The 16,183-nt window shown below is 41.4% G+C and overlaps 1 protein-coding gene across 2 annotated transcripts in view; it reads left to right on the top strand.

The window, feature by feature from the left end:
• The first annotated feature begins 1,217 nt into the window (after positions 1-1,217).
• The window catches only part of RFWD3 (ring finger and WD repeat domain 3), a 34,141-nt gene continuing 19,175 nt past the window's right edge, over positions 1,218-16,183 (top strand). For both annotated transcript variants that reach the window (XM_055551853.1, XM_055551852.1), the window contains exons 1-4: positions 1,218-1,387; positions 5,704-6,280; positions 11,082-11,284; positions 12,118-12,188. In XM_055551853.1, the coding sequence (XP_055407828.1) occupies positions 5,706-6,280; positions 11,082-11,284; positions 12,118-12,188 (849 nt within the window). In that variant the 5' untranslated portion in view covers positions 1,218-1,387; positions 5,704-5,705. The remainder of the gene's footprint in view (positions 1,388-5,703; positions 6,281-11,081; positions 11,285-12,117; positions 12,189-16,183) is intronic.

The raw sequence follows: 16,183 nt of genomic DNA, 5'->3' as shown, positions 1-16,183 counted from the left end.
CTCACGTCCATCAACTCGGTGATGCCATCCAGCCATCTCATCCTCTGTTGTCCCCTTTTCCTCCTGCCCCCAATCCCTCCCAGCATCAGAGTCTTTTCCAATGAGTCAACTCTTCGCATGAGGTGGACAAAGTACTGGAGTTTCAGCTTTAGCATCATTCCTTTCAAAGAACACCCAGGGCTGATCTCCTTTAGAATGGACTGGTTGGATCTCCTTGCATTCCAAGGGACTCTCAAGAGTCTTCTCCAACACCACAGTTCAAAAGCATCAATTCTTCAGCACCCAACATGACCATTAGGTGGATCATAAATGAATATACTCTCAGAACTGTTCAGAAACATTCTGTGTATTTTTCATCAGTTCAGTTCAGTTCAGTTCAGTTGCTCAGTCGTGTCCGACTCTTTGCATAGTTGTCCAAATTCTGTCCTTTTTGTTTTCCAATTTTTTTTGCTATGTGAGTATTACCTATTAACTCTTAATGTAAAAATTTTTTAAAGAATCATTCAGTATTTGATGATGTGCCTATGTATTCATTGACAAGGAAAGTAATTCAAGATATATTAAGATTAAAACAATTCCATCTATATTTAAATATCCATATTTAGATAGATGAAGATTTTAAACGGAGTTAACAATGACTTCTCTGGAGACAATTTTTCTTTTTTGCGTCTATGTATTGTCTAATCTGCACATTTAGAGTCTGAGGGTCCGCTCCCTGGAGGCTCCTCTGCCATTACTTATACAACAGTGAGAATCATTCAAAAGATTTTTCTTTCTACTCCATAATTTGTATTTGTTTACAAAATAAAATTCCTTACTCCTCATACTAACCTTGCTCAGTAGAAGCTCCCTTAAAGGCAGGAAGATGAAAAAAAAGTACAAATGCTAAGGTTGGCTTTGGTGACAGGCATCTTCTTCACCAAAGATTTTGGGAGAAACAGCATGAGGCACAGTTTTAATAGTTTCATATTTTCAAAATGGACTAAGAAATCTTTCCTTTACAACTTTCTCCCGCCACAAAGTTCAAATAAAGAGCGGTAAAAGCCTTCTTCCGTTTTTCTCTTTGGGGGCTGGGCGCGTGTTGACGGACGTTGATTTCTACCAATTGTACGAGGCTTCCTTGCGCGTGGTCCTGCCTGCCGCGTTTACGAAGAGTCAGCCAATGAGAGCGCCGCTGTTTCAGTCAGCGGCGACCAAAGAAAGAAGAAGAGAGGCTATTGGCTACCGGCTGGAACTGCTGCCCAATAGGAGTAGGCCGAGCCAGCACCTCAGGCGGGCAGCTTGAGCGGCGGGCAAATGGCTGTGGTAGCCCTTCCGGCAAGTTTTTCTAAGTGGATTGCTGCGCCTCCGGCGACCTTGCGACTCTGACCGTGTGCTCTGGCTTCAGGTGAGGTGGGCGCTTGCCTCTCCCCAGGCCTGGAGCGTCTGGGTCCCGGACGACTTCCCCTGGGTCCCTGGGCGTAGGGCCCGAGTTGGGCTGGGGGCGGGCTTGAACTCGGTGGTCTGAGGAGATTTGGGCGCTCCGGGCGGCCCCAACGGTCGGGGCCGAGGCACCTAAATTCCCGTTCTTTCGGGGCTGCTGGGGCGCCCCCCGAGGTGCCGGTGGGGGCGGGGAAGGAAGGAACTCCGAATTCCTGGAAGGAACAGAGTTCGCCGCGGGGCAGGGTTCAAGAAGTCGCTGGCCCGGAGTCAGAGGTCCCTGGTCGCTCTCCAGGGAATGGAGCCTCGGACTCTTCCTGTGCAGATAACTGCTGTCCCACGGAGTGCCCGCTACTTGCCTCACTTGCAAGTTGAACGAAAGACCTATCGTTCTATCCAGCTTTACCTCACAGCAACACTGTGACGTAAATACTTGTATCATCCCCACATTTTTAAAGACGAATAAGTCGAACACGGAAGCTGGGCAACCGTCCTAAGTAAGGGCCTCAGGTAGGACGTGACCGAACAGGGATTCGAACCCAGGTCGGCCCAACTCCCCGCCCGCGCCTCGTCTTCTTTTTAATTGGGAGTCTTCATCGCACCTAGCGTGGACATTGGTTGAAATCTGAGTAAGAAAGCTTGGGAAAACCGCGGGAAGTCTAGGACCGGGCTGCTCACGTCATGGGGGGACCCGCCGACGCGCCCCTGCTCAACCCCAGGCCTGGCGGGTTCTGTGTTGGCCCACATTGATGGGGAAGCTTTGCTCCAGCACGGCGCCGGGTAGAGAACTTTCTTCCAGGATGACGTTGTTCTCTATCTCTTCTGTCTGTCAATATTGGGTGCTGATATGTTCTTAGAAGTTGATTGGTTTTGCGTTTTTAGGTGTATGTATGGTGGGTAATTCAGTAAGTTTTTAGCATCTACTGTGTACTTCTTGTGTAGGATACACCGATGAATGAGGCTGGGATTTGGCTCTGGGCCTTTCACATCTCATCAGAACTTTTGTTTTCTAATCAGAACTGGCATATCTTGGGAAGAAATTTCACTTTTTAATGTTAAGCATACTGAAAAGTGCACGGAATAATTTTTAAAAGATTCGTGCATTCACCACCCCTATCTAACAAATCTTGACTTTGACCTTTTGGTAGAGTTTTTCTTTCTTTCTTTTTCTTAAATAAATAAATTCTATAGTCAAAACCTCATATGTACCCCAGCACCTTCCCTCTCCTGAATTGGGTGTTTTTCATGCTTGGGCTTGTTTTATACTACCTTATATTTATAAATCCATATAGTAGTGTGGTTTTGCATATTTTTAAGTGCCCTAAAGATGGAATTAATAACGGAGTTTCATCTGTAGTCTGCTTTTTTCTTTTCAGTATAATTTTTGAGGAAATTTACTGAATTGGAATTCTTAGTTGGAAGAAAGTTTATGGTTCCGTCTTGACCAGAGGTTTTGCTTCACTTTTTTCTCCATTTTGAGTTCTCGTTCTTGTACTTGAGTTAGTCAAGTATTCTGACTTAACCTTTTAATATTATTTTTTGCTGTCTTTTGTTTTCAGACAGTTCTTCAGGTTTATTTTGCAATCCTTCTATTAAAGCTTTTATTTTGATTTTTTTCCCTTGGCATTTTAAGTTTGGATTTATTTTATTTACTTACTTTTCACCATTTCTTGCATCACATTTCGTTTTTCCAAGTTTCTTCTCTTTGTCTGCTTTGGTCTCCTCTCATGTTGGAGGCTTTTCTTGAATGTCAGTTGTTCTTTGGCTGTTTGTTTTGCAGAGAGCACCCCCCCCACCCCCCCCACCCCCCAGAAAACTGATTGGAAGCTGTATATGAATGACTGAACCTTACCATCCAAGGGACTTTTACCATTAGATGTAAGGACAGAGACCTAGCCATTTTCTTGAGATTTACAAGTGTTAGTATTTATAGATCTTTTCTCTTCAGCTGGTTTTCTCTAGAGAACAGTCCTCTAATCTACTGCCTTGAGGCATAGAGAATATGTAAAAACCAGAATATTGCATTCTGGATTTGTGCAGCTGGGGAGAAGGGTTGGAAGTGTTTCACACTTGTGAAAGTTTGTAAAATTTCACTTAACTCCTTGTTTTCACTGCTGGTCTTAAGTCTGTGTGGTTCAAAATTCCAGTTTTGCAGCATAGGGAGAGATGTTTTTTTATTGTTTCCTTGAGGAACAGATTACTTTCACAGGCTTTCAGCTGATCCTCCTTTCCATCTCCATCTTTCAATGCTGTCTTCTGTGATATGTGGTTTCTACAGTTCCCTCAGTGGAAATTAGCGTGCTTTTCAGTAGCACGCAGTCCTACCAGTTATTGGTACGGAAAACTGATTTGTATGTCTCATACGCTCTTTGTTTTGTGCTTGTGACTTATTCTTTTTTTAATGCTATTTCTTGCAAGGGGATCAGGGTCATGTTCATGGATTTTCAGGAATGACTAGGAAAGAAAAACATACTTCATCCTCTGTGTTTATTGGACTTCTCTGCATTTATGCTGACCACTCCAGTCTGGCCTCTACTCATCACTTTCGGCAAACAGCTCTTTTCTAGATTATCTGTCACCTCTGCGTTGCTAAATCTAGTGGCTATTCTTCCCCTCAGTAGCACTTGACACACCTGACTGTCCCTTCCTTGCATCATTCTTCCAAGACACCACACTCTCCCAGGTTTTCTCCTACCTCATGGTCTTGGTTTCTGGGTTCTCTTCCTATAACTGTTATCCTTTTAATGTTAATGTCTCTGGTATTAGTCCTTGGCCTGCTTTTCTTCTATCTCAGTTCCTTCTTAGGTAGTTAATCTCTCCCAAGATTTTAAGTGGCATGACTATACTGAGGATTCTTAAAGCTGTCTACTCTTCCATCTCCACTGCTACTATAAAGTGGTCACTTTGCCTGCACTTTTCCTCTCCTACAGTCCTTTCCTAACACAGAAGAAACTCCTTACCAAGGCCTTTTAGTGAAAGTGTCGTGTATCATCAACTTCACTCCTCATATTAAATCTCATACTGTCTGCTCTTTCTTACTGTGCTCGTTATGCTGGGCTTCCTAGTTTCTCTGATGCACTAAACCCATACTTAGCAGACACCTTGTATTAATTTTCTTCTGAAACCCTTTCTTGGCTCTTCATATGGCCAACTTTTTTTTAATCCTTCTTGTCTTGGTTTGATTTTCACTTATAAGAGGCCACCTCTCACTGTTGTGTCTTGCCCCCCACTCCCAAAACCAAATGGCACAATATATAATTTTTCACATTGATTTGTTTATTCTCTCATTTGCTAGAATGTAAATTGTATTACGCTGGGTCTTATCCACTTATCTGTTTGCCTCTGTGGAGTGTCTGACTATATGACAGATGCTTAAATATTTCTTGAAAAATAGACTAATGTAGTGGAATAGAGACAGGAAACAAATAATGAAAGAAACATAACCAGTGCTTAATAAATATTTATTTAACGGACTAACAAATGGACTTAGAGACAGAAAACAAAAGTAATGAAAAAGTTGAAGTAAATAAAGGTTGCTCAGCCTTTTTGGAGGAAATAGGTAAATTTCTATTTTGAGTTATTAATTATTTTGTGGAAATGTTCTTTCTGTGTTTATTTTTTGCACTTTAGTGCCATGAAAGATGAATATTGCCTACTAAAATTAAATATAGCATTGTATGCATTTGTTGTAGTAAATGTCCATATACAGGTCATGACAGAACTGCAAGAGGTCTGGGGGATTATTTTCAATAGTTCAATTCTCTTACTTTATAGATTCTTTTAAAGACTAGTGCTATGATCACATGCGGAAAAGGCAATGGCACCCCACTTCAGTACTCTTGCCTGGAAAATCCCATGGACGGAGGAGCCTGGTAGGCGGCAGTCCATGGGGTAGTGAAGAGTCGGACACGACTGATTGACTTCACTTTCACGTTTCACTTTCATGCATTGGAGAAGGAAATGGCAACCCACTCCAGTGTTCTTGCCTGGAGAATCCCAGGGACGGGGAAGCCTGGTGGGCTGTTGTCTATAGGGTCGCACAGTTGGACACGACTGAAGTGACTTAGCAGCAGCAGCATGATCACATGACTTTATGTTTTCGAAGGGCAAACAGGATAACTGGTTAAAAGTCCTTATTATAAGAAAAGAGCTAAAATCATCTTTTTAAGTTTCTCAGTTTTGTCAAGAATGATCTTAAATATTAAATGATAGACATAATTAAATAAAACATGCCATGTAGCTGATACATTTTACTAATACTTTTTACAAATATTGCTTCCTCAGTGATGGCTCATGAAGCAATGGAATATGATCTTCAGGTGCAATTAGATCATGGTGCTGCAGAACAGCCTGCTCCTGCTGAGGTGGTCAGCAGCCAAGGGGGACCACCCCTGCTCCAGCCTCCTCATACTGAGGAGGTCAGCAGCCAGGAGGGACCACCCATGTTGCATCCTGTACTTGCTGAGGTGGTCAGCATCGAAGGAGGACCACCTCTGCTCCAACCCATTCCTGAGGAGGTGATCAACAGCCCAGAGAGAGTGCCGCTGCTTCCACCTATTCCACAGATACCTATTGATCTAGAGGAAGTGGAGCTCTCAGAAACAGAGACTGTGGGGAACCTCAGTCCAGGAGTTTTAGAGGAGTTTAGACCGAGATCTGGTGCTAACCACACTCCCCAAGTGACTTCATTGGATTCAATGAACAGCTTCATCAGTGGGCTGCAGAGACTTCATGGCATGCTGGAATTCCTGCGACCAACTTCAGACCACAGAGTGGGGCCTGTGAGAGCGAGGAGGAGTAGGAGGAGTTCTACTTCACGGAGGGCAAGAGCAGGAGGGTCCCAGAGGACAAACAGTGCCAGGTAAATAGATGTGTAAATAGTGGGATTAGTACCCTGATTGGGAATTATGAACCTTAGGCCCCGATGATAGCCCCAGTGCTGCCAGGAATTGGCATTGTGACTTGGCAAGTCGGGTAACCTTTCTGAACCCCCAGTACTTCATAAATCAGATGAAAATAAAATTACTTGGTTTATTTACTTCGCAAAGTAGTGGAGAGGATAAAGGTATACAGATAGGTTTTGAAAACTTGTTGGTAGTTTGTTGGCAGTGGTGTCTGTAGAGGCTGGCTTTTCTTTCGAGCATTTGTCTCTTGTACGTCATATATATATATACACACACACACACACACACACATATACATATACATACATACATACATTTTTTTTTTTTTTTAACTTGCAAGTCCACTCCACTTGCCCGAGATTCATTGTTCATTGGCACTGCACTTAGTGGTACAGTAGATTTTGTAAAATGGGCAGGCTGGATTTAGAGAACCCTTATGAAAAGTAGAGTGTGAATTAATATAGAACTTACCTGACTAAGTGGGAAACATTCTAGCCCTCCTCACGTGATACTGTGTTGTAGAGTTAAAAATAATTTTCTTCCATAGGATTTGGTTTGAACTTGCCTCTTGAAGGGGTTAGCTGTCAAGTCTTGACAGTTATTATGAAGAATAACAGTTGTCTATATTTTAATCTGTTTTTTAACTTCTGCTTTATTTGAAATACTTAGTTCCACAGTTGGCTCTCTAAATGTCTTCATAATGTTGAAAGAGATTGAATTCAACCTTTTCATTTTAAATGTGAAAGAAACTTGGAACCTGAGAGAATGATCTATTCAGGGTCTCGGAGTGACAGTACAGAGGAGGTTAGAGCTGATGTTGGAACCTGGATCTGACTGTTGTCTACAAAAGCAAATAAAGGAAGCTTCAATCAGATCCATTTTTCTAACACTATGAAAATAATGTGGGGCTTCCATGGTGGTCCTGTGCCTAAGACTCTGCACTCCCAATGCAGGGGGCCTGGGATCAATCCCTGGTTAGAAAACTTAATCCCACATGTGGCAACTGATAGTTTGCATGCCACAACTAAGACCAGGCACAGCCAAACAAATAAATAATAAAAAAATAAATATTTAAAAGAATGAGATGGTACTAAATAGTGGTAGCTGGGCCATCTGTTACCTGTGTTTTACAAATGAGGAAGATGATGGGGTGATTTATGATTTGACTGAGATAACCCTGGAATTGGAATTGTGCCTTCTGATTCTGAATTTCAGCATCCTTTTCAATGGATCCTGCTGATTAGTGTATCAGGGCTGCTGTTACTGTAGCTGTAGTCTAATGCCTGGTCAATGATGGATGTGATCCATCAAGGGTGAGAAGAGCCTAGTTCTGTGTTGACAGGAGTTGCAAGTGCATGCTACTCTGTTATTTTAAGGTGCCATTTACAATGATTTTCAAAGCAAAGTAGGATTTCATATATTTGTGTCATAGATGAAGGTACCTTGTCATGCAATTTGGCGACCCTGTTGAAATAATAAGGGGGCTGAGAATTGAGAGTGGTATCCTCAGGAACTGTGAAGAGGACTCTTAAATTGTCCTCAGGCTTGGTTGTTCATACATTGAGTAAGTGGGTGAGGGGATTGCACTTGGTTTGGAACATTAGTGTAATGAGTTCACAGGAGAACGACACTTATAAACCAGACGCCAGTTTACAGAGAAAATTAGAAACAGCACAGAGACCAGATTCTCTGGCATTGTCAGTATGGGTCTCCTAGAGGATACTGACACACAGAAGCCAAACTCTATAATCAGAAAATTTCTTGATGTATGTAGAATCTGTGCTCAGGGATTGAGCTACAGAATTTAGATGTTAAATGATGTCAGTTTGTCTGTCTCCACAAAGAGAATAAACCTTCAAGGCAAAGCACTGCAGAGAACATGGATTCTGAAGCCTGATAAATGAGACATTAAAATTTTTTGCCATTAAATATTGTGTTGTAAATAAATTCCACACTAAATTCACACAGAAGTCTGAGCTTTCCCAGGATTGATTTGCTTATACCTTCTGAATATCTTGAAGTGAATTTCTCATGATGGTGTTTGGCGGCATTTACTCACCTGACACACTACCCCTGCACCAGGTATTGAGAGCCTGGGCCAAGGTGAGATGCTTTTGCCTCAGGTTCCACCACATTGGGGAAACCTACCTAGTGGGATATTCTTCCCAACTACTTCTCAATCAAGGTCACAAACTCCTTTCCTATTTCTTTGTTTGAGGCTGCTTGATTCTGACTGTCAGCATCATCATTCATTTGTCAACTATTTGTAACACTCCACTATGTGCGAGACTGAACTTTTGCCTTGGAGATACATACATCTGAACAGGACAGATCAGGGTACCTGTTTTCATGGAGCTTATGGAATCTAGGACTACAGAGGGTAAGCAAGGGGCAAGAATTTATTCTACTGTTATTTAATCCAGAGATGATGAGTGCAGGAAAATAGGAGGATTTTAAGACTATACTCCTAAGCACTGTCTCCCAGTTGCTCTTCATAGTCCCCTGCTGACCTTGGAAATGCCTATTTGCTAATAAAAGCAATATTGATGAGTGATTTTTTTTTAAAAGTTAATCACTTAATTTTTGCTGGTTTCTATATAGAATGCTATTGATATGCATGTAATGATGGTGGTTTAGGCGCTAAGTCATGTCCGACTCTTACGACCCCATGGACTGTAGCCTGCCAGGCTCCTTGCCCATGGTATTCTTGAAGCAAGAATACTGGATTGGGTTGCCATTTCCTTCTCCACGGGATCTTCTGACCCAGGAATTGAACCTGGGTCTCCTGCATTGCAGTAGGCAGATTCTTTATCTACTGAGCTATAAGGGAAGCCCTATGCTTGTAATAGGTTAACTTTATTATGTATTTCATTTAGTTCAAATGTTCTTAGGCAGTGCTGTGCTTATGTGCTTATCCTCATGAGTAGCTATAGCTGCTGTTCATGCACAGTTCTTAAAAATAAATATGTAAACTTGCTTAGCATTTTCTTAAAAAGGCAAACCTGAGTGACATTAGTGTAAATGGCAGAATAAGGACCTCAGAAAAATCCTCTGTATCGAATCAATGAAACAACTGCCAACATTTATCAAAATCAACTATTTCAGTATTCTGGAAATTATCCAGTGCTTATAGCAGTTCAGTGAGTGAGTCTCAAAGAAAGCCAGTTGAGTCTCAGTAAGAACTGTGAGCTTTGTGGCATTCCCTATTCCCATTCTCTTCAGCTCCATAATAGTCTTGAAAACTGCCTGTAATCACAGTGAAAGGCCAGTAGCCTAGAAGCAACTAGAGAGAGTAGAATGGAATTGGAGGTACTTTGAAACCTCAATCCCAAAGAATTCTTGTTTCACCTGTTTAGTGATTTCCTGGAAAATGCCACTTGAAAGGTTATTCCTGGCTTATACTTAAAGCCTATTCCCCAGGATCTGCTTGAGGCAGTGGATGGTCACTGGGGCAAACATTAGACTAATCAAAAAGCCTAAAAGGAAAAGCTGGGGAATGTGATCTTCATATGGGGTTTTAAAAAGTTCTGACATATTCTTGGGAATCTAAAAGGCCACATACATGTCGAGGGCTGTGTGCCGCTGTACCCATGCTCAGCAAAGGCCTAAGAAGGCACTAAGGCAGTTAGCTCTCATCTCTGGCTGACCAGAGTTGTAGAGTTGTCACCTGCCTGGCTGATTACTGATGATGTGCCCCAACACACACGTCAGACACCTCAGTGAAGACTGGGAGGCTTACTGATTCCAGGTGTTTAAGGAAATCTCTGTCTAGTCATGAGCTGAGCACAAAGCTAATCAGCACGCATAGCAAAGAATGCAAACTTTATAGAATTGCTTCAGAAAGTCATTAAACAAACAGTAGCAACTATAATAAATAACAGCAACAAACCCTGGGAATGGTGAATTCTCATTTCCAGAGTTATCACATTGTGTTTTATGAGATGTCCAATTTTCAAGAAAATATAAGATGTGTAAAGAAAATATAATTACACAGGAAAAAAAATTGTTTATGAAGAAACCAAAATGTTGAACTTACTAGATTATTTAAATATATTCAAAAAACTAAAGCAAAGGATAAAACACTGTGTCACCAGGTAGACAGTTTTAATAAAGAGACTGAAGTTATAAAAATGTACAAAGTAGAAATACTGGAGTTGACACATGTACTAAATGGAAAAAAAATGACTGGAGAGCTCAACAGAAAGTTTGGGCAAAAGAAAGAACTTTTAACTTTTATTTTTTTTTTTTTTTAGCATTTTTAACTTGAAAAGAAAAATGGCTTAAAATGAGAGTTGAAACAATAATGACTGTAGCCAGACTTAATACCCCCAAAGACCTTGGTCTGAGTAGCTGCAGCAGCAGAATTCATGAGGCTGTATTTGATCAATAGGGCCGTTTTTTGTCTTGCTCACTCTCTTTTCAGCCCCCTAATATCAGCAAATTGCCAAGTTAGTTTTCTCTCTTTCTTTTAATGTATTAATGAGTCATGCCTTTAAAAGATATTGACAAAAGAAGTACCAGTAAAGTAAGATTAGCTTTTAGCAGAAGGGTCCAGCTTCAGTGTGAGCTAATGGACTAATTGAATGGAAAGAGCATATGTAGTCCAGTCAGCATCTGCCTGAATGTCTGTTCCTACTTCAACATTTAATGGCCTGGTGATGCATTAAAATGACTAGGATTTACCTCCAGATTACTGTGGATTATTCTTGTGATGATAGTATGTTGTACTAGAATTCTCTTGTCTTTCTCCGTGCGTAGGTTGAGAGCACCGTTGGATGCTTTCTTTCAAGCGAGCAGGACCCAGCCTCATTCATCAACCACCTCTTATGATTCAGAGACTAGGAATCCTGTCTCTGATGACTTGCAGGTATCAGGTAGTTCTGATTCTGACAGTGACAGCTCCACAGAGTTTGAGGAGGGAGTTGCCCAGGCAGAGGAGCCTGAAGCTGTTGTTTTAGAAGGTGAGTATTCTTTATCCAGATTTCATTCACAAGGTCAACATCCGAAAAGCTTAGGCTCCAAAAGGCTAGAAACTAGACTTGTGTTTTGATACTTTTCCTCTTCACTCTGGAGGTCATAGATTACTGCTTTATAGTACAGAGCTTACACTCAGTCAGTTCAGTCGCTCAGTCGTGTCCGACTCCTTGCGACCCTATGGACTGTAGCATGCCAGGCCTCCCTGTCCGTCACCAACTCCCACAGTTTACTCAGACTCATGTCTGTTGAGTTGGTGATGCTACTCAGACTCATGTCTGTTGAGTTGGTGATGCCATGAGCTTACACTGGTCGTAACTATACTGAAAGGATTTTATCTGGCTTGCAATTTTATGTGATTTGTGACCCACTGAATTGGTGACTTTTTTCCAAGTCTGTGATAGGAGATATACAGGATGAGCCTAGGGCATTTTATTGTGGTAGAAAGCAAAGCTGTATGTCTTAACAGTTATGTCAGTAGGCATAGGCGCAACCTTGAAAGAGAACCTAGTGGCTTAGGGAACTTTGAGCATTTTGGGGCAGTTTGAGCATTAAAAAAAGTAATGAATGTATTCATAGGGTCTTAGATTGAAATAGCATCAGTGAATTCTTTTTTTTTTTTTTTTTTGGCTCCTTGATACATGTGGGATCTTAGTTCCCCAACCAGAGACTGAATCTGCTCTCCCTGCCATTTCTAATTGGTAGTGTTGCTGTAAAAGGGAAAGCTGTGGTGAGTTAGGCTCTCCTGCTAGCCTCATACCTGACTTATATCGTCTTTTATATGTTACCTGTCCCATCATTTCTGGAAACAACTTGACAGAGGAACTAGAAGACACCTCAACAGACCAAGAAGTTACATGTGCTGGTGGAGAAGACACTCTCCCCAAACAGGTAATATGAACATCCTTTTAAATTTGCATTTACATTTAAAAAGGAGACTGCAGGCTAAAATGGAAAACTCACCGACTTTGTCGGCAGGGGGCCCAGGTGTTACTCATCATTTGTGTGACTCCTTACCCTTTGGTTTAAAAACAGAGGGTGGGGGAAGGTTTGAAAACTTGTCCTGCCCACCTAACAAGGTTATGTATCAATTAAAATAGCAGACATGAATGCAATTTATGAACTGTCTGGCAGAATGCTTGCTATGAGATAAACCGTTTTTATTTTTAAAAGTAGTATCACTGTCCTTAATATGAGACATATTTATATAAACTGTGGACCCTGCCAGTTCTGAAACATCATTGATTCACTTTTTGCATATTTCTCTTTTTATTTATTCTCTTTAGAAAAATTATGCTCATGTAAATTTACTTATATGTATAATTTTTTTCTTTATTGAAATATAGTTGACATACAATGTTAGTTTCAGGTGTACTGCAAAGTGACTTGACATTTGCATACATTATAAAGTGATCACCACAATAAATTTAGTAACCATTTGTCCCCATACAAAATTATTACAGTATTATTGACCACATTCCTCAAGCTATATGTTACATCCCCATGGTTTATTATTTTATAACTGGAAGTTCAGTCACTCAGTTGTGTCCAACTCTTTGAGACCCAATGGATGGCGGCACACCAGGCTTCCCTGTCCATCACCAACTCCCCACTGCTTGCTCAGACTTATGTCCATCAAGTTGTTGATGCCATCCAACCATCTCATCCTCTGTTGTGCCCTTCTCCTGCCTTCAGTCTTGCCCAGCATCACGGGCTTTTCCAATGATCAGTTCTTTGCATCAGGTGGCCAAAGTATTGGAGTTTCAGCTTCAACATCAATCCTTCCAATGAATATTCAGGACTGATTTCCTTTAGGATGGACTGGTTGAATCCCCTTGCAGTCCAAGGGACTCTCAAGAGTCTTCTCCAACACCATAGTTCAAAAGCATCAATTCTTCAGTGTGCTCAGCTTTATGGTCCAACTGTCACATTCATCCTTGACTTCTGGAAAAACTATAGCTTTGACTAGATGAACCTTTGTCAGCAAAATAATTATCTCTACTTTTTAATATGCTCTCTAAGTTGGTCATAGCTTTTCTTCCACGGAGCAAGCGTCTTTTAATTTCATGGCTGCTGTCACTATCTGCCGTGATTTTGGAGCCCAAGCTAATAAAGTCTGTCAGTTTCCATTGTTCCCCCATCTGTTGGCCATGAAGTGATAGGACCAGGTGCTATGATGTTAGTTTTCTGGATGTTGAGCTTTAAGCCTACTTTTTTACTCTCCTCTTTCACTTTGATCAAGAGGCTCTTTAGTTCTTCACTTTCTTCCATAAGGGCGGTCATCTGCATATCTGAAGTTATTGATAATTCTCCCTGCAATCTTTATCCAGCTTGTGATTCATCTAGCCTGGCATTTCTCATGATGTACTCTGCATATAAGTTAAATAAGCAAGGTGACAATGTACAGCCTTGATGTACTCCTTTTCCTATTTGGAACCAGTCTGTTGTTCCATGTCCAGTTTTAACTGTTGCTTCCTGACCTGCATACAGGTTTCTCAGGAGGTAGGTCAGGTGGTCTGGTATTCCCATCTCTTGAAGAATTTTCCACAGTTTATTGTGATCCACCCAGTCAAAGGCTTTGGCATAGTCAATAAAGCTGAAGTAGATGTCTTTTTGGAACTCTCTTGCTTTTTCGATGATCTAGCAGATGTTGGCAATTTGATCTCTGGTTCCTCTGCCTTTTCTAAATCCAGCTTGAACATCTGGAAGTTCTCGGTTCACGTACTGTTGAAGCCTGGCTTGGAGAATTTTGAGCATTACTTTGCTAGCGTGTGAGATGAGTGCAAGTTACTACCTCTTAATCCCCTTCAACCTGTTTTGTCATACCCCCCCACTCCCTTCCCTTTGGCACTCACCCATTTGTTCTCTGTGTCTGTTAGTCTGCAGGTTTTTTGTTGTTTTATGTTTTAGATTCCATTTAAGTGAGATCATATGGTATTTGTCCGTAATCCATACTGTTTCCTTAGTGGCTGCACCAGCTTATGTTCCTACCAACAGTTCACAAGTGTTTCCTCTTCTCTGTATCCTTGCCAATGCTTGCTATCTGTTGTTGTTTTGACGAATGCCATTCTGACAGGTATAAGGTAGTATCTTTTTGTGGTTTTAATTTGCATGTCCTTGATAATCACATTCACGTATTACCTAAATCAAATCCTTTATACAGTGGAAGTGAGAAATAGATTTAAGGGACTAGATCCTATAGACAGAGTGCCTGATGAACTATGGATGGAGGTTCGTGACATTGTACAGGAGACGGGAATCAAGACCATCCCCAAGAAAAATAAATGCAAAAAAGCAAAATGTCTGTCTGAGGAGGCCTTACAAATAGCTGTGAAAAGAAGGGAAGCAAAAAGGAAAGATATACCCATTTGAATGCAGAGTTCCGAAGAATAGCAAGGGGAGATAAGAAAGCCTTCCTCAGTGCTCAATGCAAAGAAATAGAGGAAAACAATAGAATGGGAAAGACTAGAGATCTCTTCAAGAAAGTTAGAGATACCATGGGAACATTTCATGCAAAAATGGGGCTCAGTAAACTACAGAAATGGTATGAACCTAACAGAAGCAGAAGATATTAAGAAGACGTGGCAAGAATACACAGAAGAACTGAACAAAAAATCTTCATGACCAAGATAAACATGATGGTGTGATCACTGACCTAGAGCCAGACATCCTGGAATGTGAAGTCAACTAGGGCTTAGGAAGCATCACTACGAACAAAGCTAGTGGAGGTGATGGCATTCCAGTTGAGCTATTTGAAATCCTCAAAGATGATGCTGTGAAAGTGCTGCACTCAATCTGCCAGCAAATTTGGAAAACTCAGCAGTGGCCACAGGACTGGAAATGGTCAGTGTTCATTCCAATCCCAAAGAAAGGCAATGCCAAAGAATGCTCAAACCACCACACAATTGCACTCATCTCACACGCTAGTAAAGTCATGCTCAAAATTCTCCAAGCCAGGCTTCAGCAATATGTGAACCGTGAACTTCCAGATGTTCAAGCTGGTTTTAGAAAAGGCAGAGGAACCAGAGATCAAATTGCCAACATCCGCTGGATCATCGCAAAAGCAAGAGAGTTCCAGAAAGACATCTATTTCTGCTTTATTGACTATGCCAAAGCCTTTGACTATGTGGATCATAAGAAACTGTGGAAAATTCTTCAAGAGATGGGAATACCAGACCACCTGACCTGCCTCTTGAGAAACCTATATGCAGGTCAGGAAGCAACAGCTAGAACTGGACATGGAACAACAGACTGGTTCCAAATAGGAAAAAGAGTACATCAAGGCTGTATATTGTCACCCTGCTTATTTAACTTATATGCAGAGTACATCATGAGAAACGCTGGGCTGGAGGAAGCACAAGCTAGAATCAAGATTGCCGGGAGGAATATCAATAACCTCAGATACGCAGATGACACCACCTGTATGGCAGAAAGTGAAGAAGAACTAAAGAGCCTCTTGATGAAAGTGAAAGAGAAGAATGAAAAAGTTGGCCTAAAGCTCAACATTCAGAAAACGAAGATCATGGCATCTGGTCCCATCACTTCATGGCAAATAGATGGGGAAACAGTGGCTGGCTTTATTTTTCTGGGCTCCAAAATCACTGCAGATGGTGATTGCAGCCGTGAAATTAAAAGACGCTTACTCCTTAGAAGGAAAGTTATGATCAACCTAGACAGCATACTGAAAAGCAGAGGCATTACTTTGCCAACAAAGGTCCATCTAGTCAAGGCTATGGTTTTTCCAGTGGTCATGTATGGATGTGAGAGTTGGACTATAAAGAAAACTGAGTGCCGAAGAATTGATGCTTTTGAACTGTGGTGTTGGAGAAGACTCTTGAGAGTCCCTGGGACTGCAAGGAGATCAACCAGTCCATCCTAAAGGAGCT

This window comes from Bubalus kerabau, chromosome 17 (assembly GCF_029407905.1).
Source record: "Bubalus kerabau isolate K-KA32 ecotype Philippines breed swamp buffalo chromosome 17, PCC_UOA_SB_1v2, whole genome shotgun sequence".
In the NCBI taxonomy this organism is placed as follows: Eukaryota; Metazoa; Chordata; class Mammalia; order Artiodactyla; family Bovidae; genus Bubalus; species Bubalus kerabau.
Note: the sequence above shows the minus strand (reverse complement) of the source record. Positions and strands in the feature narration are given on the sequence as shown.